This window comes from Mustela nigripes, chromosome 12 (genome assembly GCF_022355385.1).
Source record: "Mustela nigripes isolate SB6536 chromosome 12, MUSNIG.SB6536, whole genome shotgun sequence".
Lineage (NCBI taxonomy): Eukaryota > Metazoa > Chordata > Mammalia > Carnivora > Mustelidae > Mustela > Mustela nigripes.
The window spans coordinates 26,333,620-26,346,237 of record NC_081568.1 but is presented as its reverse complement, the minus strand read 5'-3'; the positions used below and the strand labels follow the sequence as shown (position 1 = coordinate 26,346,237).

Genomic DNA, 12,618 nt, shown 5'->3' with positions numbered 1-12,618 from the left:
ATAAGATGCACTTTAGCCCCAATAATCTATTTCAGCTCTTAACGATAATTCTGAAGCAAGGCCAGTCTTCTGCCCCGGCCCCAGAGGCCCTGAGTATTCTTTCAACTCAAGGGGCTCAGGACTCAGTGATGGGATGTTTTCTCCACATGAGTCTCCATGGGCCCAGATGCCTTCTTTCAGGTCAAGATTAACATTTCCCTACTTCCCCCAGTTTTCCCAGTATTGCCCCCGTACTGGTGCAAATGACGAATGTTTCCTAGGGAAGGTGGGAAAGAAGTGATTTTCTGAATGAAAAATTCACCATTCTTAACACATTGGATATAATCTGACTAACCCTGGAAAGCCTTCTTTTGACACAGAATAAATGTCTCAGTAACTTTCTACCCTTACTTTTATCTTTTTAAGATTTTATTCATTTATTTGACAGAGAGAGAGAGAGAGATCACAAGTAGGCAGAGAGGCAGTTAGAGAGAGAGGAGGAAGCAGGCTCGCCATTGAGCAGAGAGCCTGATGTGGGGCTCGACCCCAGGACCGTGAGCCCATGAACTGAGCCAAAGGCGAGGCTTAACCCAAAGGGCCACCCAGGTACCCCAGCTTTCTACACTTACTTTTTAATAGGATTCTCATTTCTATAAAGAAGACCGTTAAGGGTAGGATACTCAAGGGGATTTTTAAAATCTCTTTCTACCAACCACATTTTTTATTAAAAATGCTATTTTAAGAATTGGTTAGCAAACCTTAGATATACATATATGTACTTTCCACCTAGGTATGTGATGTAGCATAGATACCTTCCTCTCTTGCGAACTCAGTTTTCTCATTTAGTAAGCAAAATCTTTGTGGCCATTTGTTTCCAATTAAATACCCATTAATAGCAGATTGGTTAAATAACTGGGTTTATGTTATTTTTGCAGTTGTTGAAATGCTCCAAAAATATGGAAAGATATGTAAGGTATATTAAATCCAGAAAGCAGTACCTTGGAATAGTTCATGTAACACGATCCCACTGGTTTAAAAAGTTATGTGTATATGTGCTTTATGTATGCAAGCAAAAGTTTTAGAAGAGAATCCAATAAACTATTAACTGTAATGATCTTTGGAACATAGGACGGGGAAGGAAGGAAAATTGAAATTTTTATTTTTCATTTTATACACTTCTCAAGTGTGGTTTTTCTTATTATGTGCAAAGGAGTCTGGTGGTACATCATGGTTCTTTTTAACTCCAAATTGCTATAATTTTATCTTTTCACTTCCCCCTAGATATTCTTTTACAAATATGAATTATAAATATGCATTACTTTTGATCACAGCTAAATCTGCCTCAGTTTACATCTGTTCAGAAGCAGCACTTAGATTCACCGAAATCTTTAATCTAATCTGATGTACCTCCACTTCGAATTTGGGAGAATCTGCCACGATAAACATTTCTCATTTTGGATTTTCTCTCTTAAGTGAAAGATAAAAAACAAAAGTCTTTTGGATTTTTTTTCCATTTAGTTCTCATTGTTTTTTTTTGGGGGGGGGGGAGTTGTTTTGCTGTTTGTAAACAAAGGTGATGCCAGTAGATCTACTTGCATGAGTTCTGCTATGAGAAGGCAGGGGACATCCCAAGTCAGAAAGCGACTGCAGGTTGCAACACTCCAAAGCATTTCAGAAAATTGGATTAGCCTCTTGACATGCGATAAATAGTTTCCCTGAGATCATTATAAATTTGTACTTTTAGGGCACTTGGGTGGCACAGTTTGTTGAGCATCCGACTCTTGGTTTCAGCTCAGGTCATGATCTCAGGGTTGTGAGATTGAGTCTTGCATTGGGCTCCATGCTCAGCTCAGAATCTGCTTCAGATTCTTTCTCCCTCTCCCTCTGCCCCTCCCTGCTCACATTCTCTCTCTCTCTCTCTCTCAAATAAATAAATAAAATTATTTTTAAAAAAATTGTAGTTTTAATCAGCCATCTCAGGCAAGTATTGTGAGGGCCACATGCAATTTAATCAAATACTATGAGACCTGCATTTTGGTCTTGCTGGATGGGAGCTTCCAGTTTGAGAAACAGAGCAGAGGATGTGACTCCTGAGCTTCTGAGCCAGTCGTACCTGCCGGCCAGCCCTAGGATCTGAGCTCCCAGCACCCCCCATTACTGTAGTGTCTGAGGGAGAAGAAACAGTCAAGTCACTTTCAGGTGACAGAGATGAAGGTTTGCTTGTGGCTGAAAAACCTAGTGTGTCTCCAGTGCAAAATGACCAGGATGATCAGGGTCTTAAAGCCAACATTTGTATGGAAAGGTTAAAAGAACAAAGAATGTTCTGCTTAGAAAAGAAAAATAATTGAATATTGGAGTTATGAGGGATATCAGACATCTCACTGGAGCCTCTTCATGGTGCAGAGGACATTTAAAGAAGTTAAATAAGTCAGTGAACACCATAGAGCTCATTGAAGGTGATGCAGAAACTGGGACTCATGTGTTCTGACCCCCTTGTCCTGGCACGTTCACGTGTTTTTTTCCATTCCATCGCACTGATGAGGTGGTGGTTCTTAAGAAGCACAAATAAGATAAATGCCTGAAGTGCTTAGCATAGAGTCTGCCAAAGGGAGGAGAGCATTATGTGTTCATTCCTTTTGTCCCCAGTATGTCTCCTGCCGTGACATCCAGTAAATGAGGGTAGGACAATAGCTCGACTTGATCATCATCTTTAAGTGGACACCCTCTGTGCTTTGTCAGGAAAGTAGAATGTAAGTTCATATTTTAGCAAAACATAAAAAAAAAGAAAAAAACCCATTTAATGAACAGAATTGTCCAGCGATACAAAAAGCTGTGGTCAGAGCAGAGTTTCTCATCAGTAGCTATATTCAAGAGCGCCAGGTGGCAGATGATCCAAGATTCCCTCAGGGATTCTCTTAATGAATTTAAGCTATGATTAGATTATTTCTAAGAGTCTATCTTTAATTTGCAGGCAGTGGGGAATGCATGAGCAGAAGGGCACATCCAATACAGGGTTCAAGAAGATTCATCTGATAGCAGCAGCAAATGGGGAAGTAAAAATGCTAATGGGAAGCTAGTTAGGCTGTATATTTTTGAACTATCAACTTAAAATCACAGAAAAGTCAATGCTAGATCAACCACAAACTCTTTAGAGTCAAGTCTGCCTTTATTTCACCTCTTCTCCCAAAACCGTGTGTACACCGAGTCACAGAGCTCCTGGGAATTCGGCTCCCAGCCAAGCTCTTTAAAATTCACTGTGTCTAGTGCATCTGCGCATTCCAGTGACCACCCAGGAGGAATGCAAGCAAGCGTGCTCAACAATGAGGATGAACGATGGGTCAGAAATAGGTAGTGTTCAGCTAAGCCAGTGTGCCGCTTTCATTATGGTGTCTTCTTTCCTTAGGTTATGTTGACATTGGACTGATTCCAAAAGGAGCAAGGGACATACGGGTAATGGAACTTGAGGGAGCTGGAAACTTTTTGGCCATCAGGAGTGAAGACCCCCAAAAATATTACCTCAATGGAGGGTTCATTATCCAGTGGAATGGGAACTACAAGCTGGCAGGGACCACGTTCCAATACGACAGGAAAGGAGACCTGGAGAAGCTGATGGCCACGGGTCCTACCAATGAGTCGGTGTGGATCCAGGTAATGTGGAAGCAAAGGGAACTGCTGATAGGTATATTACTTAGGGTCTTTCTGATTTTCTTTTCCAAGGTGTTTGCTATAAGACACTAATTAAGAACTTATAAAACTTCTTTTAACAAGGAGCAGGGAGGAAGCAAGACATTACTTTGTGCTGTTAATCCTTTATTGCCTAGAAATTACTGAAACCCTAAAAATGAAGTGCTGGGGCCCCAAAAGTCATCAGTTGGGAGTTTGGAGTTCAGCTTCCAGTATGATTGAAATAGGCTGTTTATTGGAGGGTGATTGTTTCTCAGGTGTAAAAAAGGTACTGTCAGTTGATGTCCATCTGGCATGAGTTTCCAGGTAGCTTTCCGGCAGTGGTGTTGGACTGACATGGTTTTTTCATATGTTATCATGTGGTTGTTCATAGGCAGGAGGTTTGATTTTGTGAAGCTCTTAGAGGAGAATGGGGTCATAAGGTAATATGTGCACCTTAAAGGCATGGGTGATTCATCTTACATGTTGGCAAGGAGCTATAGAGAAAGAGTGAAATCATCATAGCAGAAGAGACAAGGCCGGTTGGTGATGACCAGTGGTCCAAGAGAGAGTCAGATCTAACCATATTCAGAAGTAAGAGAGAGGTGGTTCCAGAGGCAGAGATCAGAGCACTCACAAAAACCAGAGATGAAGGCTTGACAGCTATGAGTCATAAATGTCTAGAAACCAGACATCTTACCCCCGATGTGGTAAGGATTTCTATACGGGAATCCTGATCCCAAGGACCATCCAATCCATCACCTGTAAGTTTAAAATGAAGCCATTTTAAATGTGTGGTAAGGGGCACCTGCATGGCTCAGTCAGTTGAGTGTCTGACTCTTGGCTTCTGCTCAGGTTGTCATCTCAGAGACGTGAGATGGGTCCCACGTGGGGCTCTGTGCTTCGCGTGGAGTCTGCCTGGGATTCTTTCCCTCTCCTTCTGCTCCTTGCCTGGCTCGCATGCTTGCTCATTTCTTTCTCTCTCTAAAATAAGTAAATAAATAAAAGCTTTTAAAAAGAAATACATAAACATGTGCTAAGTTGATTGCTTACGGGAGAGGGAAGTGAGGGAAGCTTCCAAGAATGGTATGACTTGGCTAAAGCCCATGACCATTTTACCCCCAGAACTATATGCTTTAAAGGAACTAACCAGCCTGAGAGCCGGAGAAGAGCGTCATAAGACAACAGCAACAACAATAATAAGCATCAGTATTTATAGAATGCTAGCTCCCTGCCAGGCACTATTCTGTTCATAGCGAATCACTGTACATTTATTTACTTATTTAACTCTCACAACATCCCTTTCAGTCATGCTGTTATCATCCTCACGTTGTTAATGGGGAAACTAAGGCACAAAGTGATTAAGTAACTTACCTGTAATCACCAATTTAGTAAGTTCACGAGGGTGCAAGGTGACCCGCCAGTCTGTTGTTGGAAAAGACGCCCCCCCCATTCCCTCAGAGCAGTTTCTGTAAGAGTAGACCTCCCCGGGAATTCAGCCAAGAAATAATCGAGTGGAGATGAGGTATAGGTAGATGTAGACACGAATCTAGATAGATACAGATACAGACAGATGTGTCGATGGGTGTGGAGGCGGAGGTGGTGATATGTTCATGGATTGGCCTTTGCTCCAATGCATGCCTTCGTCACTACTGTAAGAGGATGGGCATTCTGTGGTGTTGTCACTAAACTGTGTTTTGTAGTATCAAGTCATGACAGGAATGTCACCCCCCCCTTGCCTTTCAGCTTCTGTTCCAGGTGACTAATCCCGGCATCAAGTATGAGTACACAATCCGGAAAGATGGCCTTGACAACGACGTGGGAAAACTGGTGTACTTCTGGCAGTACGGCCATTGGACTGAGTGCAGTGTGACGTGTGGGACAGGTGGGTGGCAGCTGCTCTGTCTGGAAGTCCTTGTCCTCTTCACAAAGGGCCATCCAAGGGTGCCGAGAGGTCTGTAGGCTTCCACAAACATGGCCCAGGGGCCTCTGTGGGAACAAATATGCTGGTCATGGTCTAAGGACAGAGGCAGTTTTCCCTTTATACTGTCCTTCATAGAAGGTTCTGTTTGAAAAAAGTGTTCTGTATCTTGTTTTGTCTTGTTTTCAGCTTTATTGAGCTGTATGCGACACTAATATTGTGTAAGTTTAAGATTTACCACTGGATGATTTGGTCCATGTGTATATTGTGAGATGTTTACCACAATAAGGTCCCATGCCCACCACCGCACATAGTTACCTTTGTTGTGTGTGGTGAGGACATTTAAGATCTGCTGTCTTAGCAACTTTCAAGCATACAACACAGGATTACATGTGTTCTAAAAAGCAAAACAGAGAGATTTAAAAGCCTGGTTGAGGATCTGATTTCTGCAAAAGTCAAACATCCCTCCCAGAGGCGTTCGATAAACATGGCCAAACCCGAACCATGAGAAACTCTCCCAACTCCCACCCACTGCTCTTTGTTCTGCCCCCAGTTTACGGAGTATTTGTATCTACGAGGACAGTAGTTTTCTGATAAAATTGAGCACTGGAGAGATTCCTTGCTGTTAAGTATGTCAAGATGGAATAAGTTCTTTGTGTTTTTGTTTTGGTTTTGGGGTTTTTTTAAAAAAAATATTTATTTATTTATGAGAGAGGGAGAGAAAAAATCTTAAGCAGGATCCCCACAGAGCTCAGAGCCCAAGGTGGAGCCTGATCTCACCACCCTTGAGATCACAACCTGAGCCGAATCAAGAGTCAAATGCTTAACCAACTAAGCCATCCAGGAGCCCAGGATGGACTGAGTTCTGCTACCAGAACAAAGAAATCAAAATCTCAGGAATTCAACACAATGTGGGTTTATTTTTAACCCATTTTAAGTCTGGTGCAGGTTGGGTGGCCCGGCTTCATCTCGGAGCTAAGATATCTGAAAGGAGTGGCTGCCAGTGTGCCCTGCAGGAGTAGAAAGAATTGGAAGAAGCAGACTGGCTCCTTTTTTTTTTTTTTTTTAGATTTTATTTATTTATTTATTTGAAAGAGAGAGAGCATGAGCAGAAGGAGGGGCAGAGGGAGAAGAAGAAACAGGCTCCTCAATGAGCAGGGAGCCTGATGCAGGACTCGGTCCCAAGGACCCCAGGATCATGACCTGGGCCGAAGGCAGATGCTTAACCCACTCAGCCACCGAGGCATCTCAGACTGGCTCTTATTAGGGGCTTTGGCCTGGTGGTGACACAGATGATTTCTGCTCATCTTTTGTTGGTTGGCCTTAGTCCTCTGGGTACAGCAACTGCAGAGAGAAGGCAGGAACTGTGGACAAGCACAGGGACATTTGTGTGGCTCTCTCTGCTGCAGGCTAGATGCAATTCACTGAGGCCTGGGAGGGCAGAGTCCAAGCCTGTCAGGTATGTGGGGCTCTGTACTCATTTGAGGGGCTTTAATTGTAGTACCAGGTGAGAAGGCCTCTGCCTCGGTCTCTCCTTTTGGATCATGTCCAAGTCTATTCTGGAACTTCCTGCCTCGAGTCTGTCACTACTGCCTAGAAAGTACGGCCCGAGTCAGCAATGGAGCCAAGGCAGTGACAGTGAAGGAGTGGATAGTTCAGAAGAACCCAGTCTACTCCCCCATGGGCTTCCCACTCACGTCCTGTGTCTGCACCCCTCAGCCCCCTGCTCTCTCCCAGCCCCAGGAAGCAGTCCTGGAAAGAGGTGTAGCAGACACTGTGTCACCCCATCAACCTAATAAACAACGTTTGTATCACCAGCTTCTTTCTCTCCCTCCTTCAGTACAGAAACCAAGGGTTTGCCTTCAGAAATCCAGGAGATCCTGTTCATTTCAAAATGAGTTTTGAAAATCTGAAACTTCTGGAGATCCATTAGGGCCCAAGGTGGGATGTGTGGCAGCAGCCGGCCGTGGGGTCGGTGTCACTGGCGGGGTTGGTGTCGGTGGTGTTACCCCAGGGCTGTGGTGAGCATTTCTTTTTGGATGTCCCGCCCCACTGCACAGCGGGGGCTGGGCTAGCCCAGGAACTCAAGGAATTTAAGCAGAAAATGAGTCAGCGAAAACTAGCAGTTGCGAGGGAACTGAGGTCACAAGGACTGTAGTCACCAATACTTTTTCCAGATCTCATTCCCACTTATCTCTTCCTTCCATGAAGTATAGGGTTAGATGTAGGCTTAAATCATTTGTGCTGGGACACCAGGAAGGTTTGAAAACGGAGCCAGTCCAGATTGGGCAGGGGTCCCTCCACAAACAGGAGAACATCCCCCCTTTATGCTCCATGTGATGAATTCTTTGCATTACACACGCAGCATTTCAGAGCATAGGAAAAATGGCTGATGTGTGTGGTCACCGGAAAGCAGGCTGCTCTTAGCTGGGAAATGAAAAGTCCTGATGTTCTGACCAGGTGTGAATCAGGCATTTAGCGTTGACACAGCCAGACTCTTGGTCTTGGACGAATGTCATCCTGGTTGGCAAACCTTAACAGGAACTATCAGGGAGCCATCAGTGTCCACACGCTCACCCCAATCTCGGTCCCACTGCCCGTCGGAGTGACGGTGAGCTCTCTTACTGTGACGGAGAAGAAAGACAGCATTTCTACTCTCATGCTGTCAGACACAGAGGGCGAAAGGCATGTCCCCTAGGACACACGTTGCTAAATACAGAGATGGAAGACCGCGTGAAACACTGAATCAGTCAACGATGTTTTATTTTCCTTGAATGAACATTTTCTACATCTTTAAAGTAAGTTAAATACTTTACTGGAAAATTAAAAATAGAAAAAGTCACACCCTTGACACATGTCTTTTTGTGCTTTGCTTTGCCCTTCGGTATCCTTTTTTCTAGTCAGGGACTTTCTAGTTGCATGCACGTGGATGTATTTACGTATGTATACACACACCTTCACTGAACGTTGTGGCGTGGGTAAACTTTCCAAGCACTACTTGGTCTTCTCAGCTATCATTTTTATGAATCATTTCTATATTTCCCTGGCAAGACATAGCAAAATGTCCTTAGCCAATTTCTTGTAAAGAATAATTTCATCAGTGTTAATCTGCCATTGAAATGTCTAGGTTCAAAGAGTGTAAATATTATGGTAATATGAAGAAACTTACTACCATATTGATTCCCCTAGCAAAAGAGTTACAAACAGGTAGTAGCAATCACTTTGTTTTGTTTTGTTTTGTTTTGTTTGTATTGTTATTGTATTATTTTAGCTTTACACTTTGTTGCTGGGAAGCATGACGAGTGTCCTGGGAAAGTGGAATTGTAACAACAAATTCCTGCATACCAGCCACTCAGCTTTCTCGGCTCTTACTATTACTCGTGCTTATTTCAGTCTTCCTGTTTAAAGAATAGAAATTGCACAGGTATACGTGAAGACCAACTTCCCTGACTCCACTCGCTTTCCTCTTCCCCCAGAGCTAACTAGGGTCATGAAACCAGTACATATTATTTTCACACATGTTGTTAAATACTTTTATTATACACGTGAATAGCCATATACATTAAAAAATATTGTTTCTCAGGCATTTCCACTTTCTATAAATAATATCATACTCTATGTATCAGTCGTTGTCTTGCTGGTTTTATTCAGTACTGTGCTTTTGAGATTAAATCCACACTAATGAAAGTGGCTGTAGTACATTTGCTTGAATAGCTGCAAAATGTCCCATTGTGCAAATACGCACTTATTTATATGTTCCACTGTTTTGCAGTTATAAACATTTTTGTAATGGTATAATGACCACCTTTCCTCAATATCATGAAAGCTCAAAATATCCATGTACATTTGAGACAGGTGCGCATATCCCTGAAAAGCATGAGAATCACAGGACACCTGGGTGGCTCAGTCGATTAAGCCGCTGCCTTTGGCTCAGGTCATGATCCCAGGGTCCTGGGATGGAGCCCTTCATCAGGCTCCCTGCTCAGTGGGAAGTCAGCTTCTCCCTCTCCCTCTGCAGCTCCCCCTGCTTATACTATCTCACACTCTGTCAAATAAATAAATAAAATCTTTAAAAAAAAAGGCATGAGAATCACAAATAGGGACACACATTCCACTCTGACCCTGATGTGTGACCATACAGTGATGCTGAGAAGACAGCTCACTTCTTCGGAAAATCAGAGTCTGATGCTTCCTTGACGATTTAAATATAGCATTCATTTCAGTACTAGTCCATATGGCTTCATCTGCTATCATTGTCAGGTAGGGTCAACCCAGTGAAGATATTGATCTCTAACAGTACCTGCAAGATTTTTTTAATATTCAGGATGTCATGAAAATAATAGAGATGTTTATTGAGGTGGATTTAAGCATATGCCGTGGAATGAGGTTTAAATAGTTTATCATATACATAAATACATAGTATTTATCAGATAAATTACAAGTAATAAATAGTAATATACACCATTAATTCCAAGGAGAAACTGACACACCACGATTAACTTTGCCCTCTGCACGTGACGATCATCTGCCTGGCCAGTTCATCTGTTCAGCTCACTGCTGGTCCAGCACACTGTCCCATGGGATACTGTTATCATAGCAAGAGGGATTTTACATAATAAATTGTACCCTTCTGCTACTTCTGGAGTCAGCAGCAGTGAACAAGGATAGTTATCTTTGCTACTCATGGGCAGAAACAAGCCTTTTGGGGCGACGTTTCCAACCTCTGAGAGTCACCTGACATTTTCATTTTAGGTTTTGACATTCAGAGTTTGCCAAACTACCCAAAGTTTTCATGTAATTCCTAAGAATCTAAGTCTCTCTCTTCTCTGCTCTACCATGGCGGGTACACACCAACGTCTCCGGCTTCAACCAGCCAGCCTGCATTCCGCTCACGTTGTCTAAGACATCTCTACAGGTGCTCGTGTCTTTCCGGAGACTTCTTCCGTGTGCCATGAGAGTTCCTTTTACATGTCCCTTCCAGCATTTTATTTATATGATGAAAGAAATGTAACACAGTCTTATCAGCTGAGAAAGCCTGAGTAGTTGAAAGGTTGCCCCTCTCTCCAAAAGAAGCTCCTACCTTCTCCATTCCTTTATTACACTAGGAGCAATCGTGTTCAAACACCTGGTGATAATATCTGCTTTCATTATTTAAATCTCACTTTGTTTTTTATTTGGCATATATGCACTTGTTCTCCATAGCTAGGTTATAATCTATATATTCGATTATGTATCAATCTACCTATATTACCTATAGTCCTTCTCAAGCACGACCTCTTCCACCCATGGCTAGCTGCCGTGTGGGTGGGTTAGAGACCCCGTTCCGCATGCCCACTTTAAAAACCAGACACCTTACAGACAACTTTCCCATTAGCCATAAGCATGATCACTTGACATGACCGGGGGACTTCACTTGACCCTAAGCACGTGGGCTCAGGATTTAATATGTGTGAACCCTTCTGCCCGACCCCCAGGTGTTCGCCGCCAGACTGCCCATTGTGTAAAGAAGGGCCACGGGATGGTGAAAGCTACATTTTGTGACCCAGAAACCCAGCCCAATGGGAGACAGAAGAAGTGCTATGAAAAGGATTGTCCACCCAGGTAAGCACTGAGAAGAATTAGGACTCTGTGTGTCTGCCTAGAATGATGTCTGATTGGGGCATCCGGGTGGCTCAGTTGGTTGAGCGCCTGGCTCAGGTCATGATCTCAGAGTGGTGAGATCGAGCCCCAAGTTCAGCTCTGCAGTGGGTATGGAGCCTGCTGAAGATTCTCTTTCTCCCTCTGTCCCGCCCTGCTTGTGCTTTCCCTCTCTCTAAAACAAAAACAAAAACCCCAAAAACAAAGGATGATATCTGATTTAATAGTAAAGGCTTGTGAGGCTCTGTGGTTAGAATATAGGAAAACTCTTCAGGCTCCTGTGGCTTTGCTGTTGGAGCCCTAGGCAAGCTGTGAGTGAGAACGTCCTCTCCCCATCGAGCAAGATTCCTTACAAAGCTGGTCTGCTCTGCATCTGCTTATTTGGTCTCATAGCGTTGTTGAAGAGAATACTATGTGCGTCCCCCAAAAGTTCTTGAGCTAACAGTGTAGCTTTCCCAAGAGCACCATGCAGGGCCGGGACGGTGTCCCCTGTCAGATCACATGCCCATCTGCACGGAAGGCAGCCTGCAAGAGTGGCCTTCCTGGGCAGGCTTACCCCAAGAGCTGGTAAGTCTTGGTTGGGGGGCTGTCCTGTGCGTGGGAGGGCGTTCAGCTGTACCCCTGGCCTGTATCTGCTTAGATGTTAGTAACAACTACCACCCCCCTTCCTCTGGGTTGTCACGACCAGTGATATGTTCCAACATTGCCAAGTGTCTTATAGAGGACAGAAGCACCCTTGGTGGAGACCTAGCATTCTAGAGCTGTGCACTTTCTGTGCCATATTGGTTCTAGATCCGGGATCCCGGAAGGTGGCTAGCCTGCTGCTCTGTGGGGCTTGCAGGCTGCCTCACACTCCAGCTCCCTCAAGGTTAACGACGCTTTACCAGTAAATTCCTCTTGCGCTCCTGGGACGCACATGCCTGGGATCCTCACCTCCCTTTTCAAAACCCTCTCTCTGACAGGTCAGATACCCTCTTAAAGCCACTGCTGTTTCTTTCCGGACTCTAATTTTGTCCCTGGCTTTCAGGTTCTCATTTTTATCGTATTATATAGTCTCCCTCGGCCTGACTGTTGCCAGCAAGTATTTATTAAGCTTCTCTTATTTCCCACGAGGGGCACAGTGGTGATTATAGGCATGTAACCGTTACCATTTACTGAGTGCTGAGACACTGTAAGTCGGTGAAGGCTGGATATTCCATCTCTGTCCCTGGTTCCTCACAGAGCTCTTAAAACCTTTGGAACCCCCAAGTGCTGTGTCTTGTTGTATGTGAACCAAGTGCCCAGGTGGCTGCCCCCCCTCCCCACCCACCCCCTCCCCACCACACAGCCTCAGAGTGAGAGAGCTGGCCACCTGGGGAACCTGTGACTAGAGGGTTTGAACTTGGCAGGTCCCCGCCCCCCACCTCCGGGGATGTCCA

General features: G+C 44.2%; 1 protein-coding gene across 1 annotated transcript in view; it reads left to right on the top strand.

The window, feature by feature from the left end:
• The window catches only part of ADAMTS12 (ADAM metallopeptidase with thrombospondin type 1 motif 12), a 298,247-nt gene that overhangs the window by 232,787 nt on the left and 52,842 nt on the right, over positions 1–12,618 (top strand). The window contains exons 15-17 of the mRNA XM_059416968.1: positions 3,383–3,627; positions 5,389–5,527; positions 11,038–11,164. Coding sequence (XP_059272951.1) covers positions 3,383–3,627; positions 5,389–5,527; positions 11,038–11,164 — 511 coding nt within the window. The remainder of the gene's footprint in view (positions 1–3,382; positions 3,628–5,388; positions 5,528–11,037; positions 11,165–12,618) is intronic.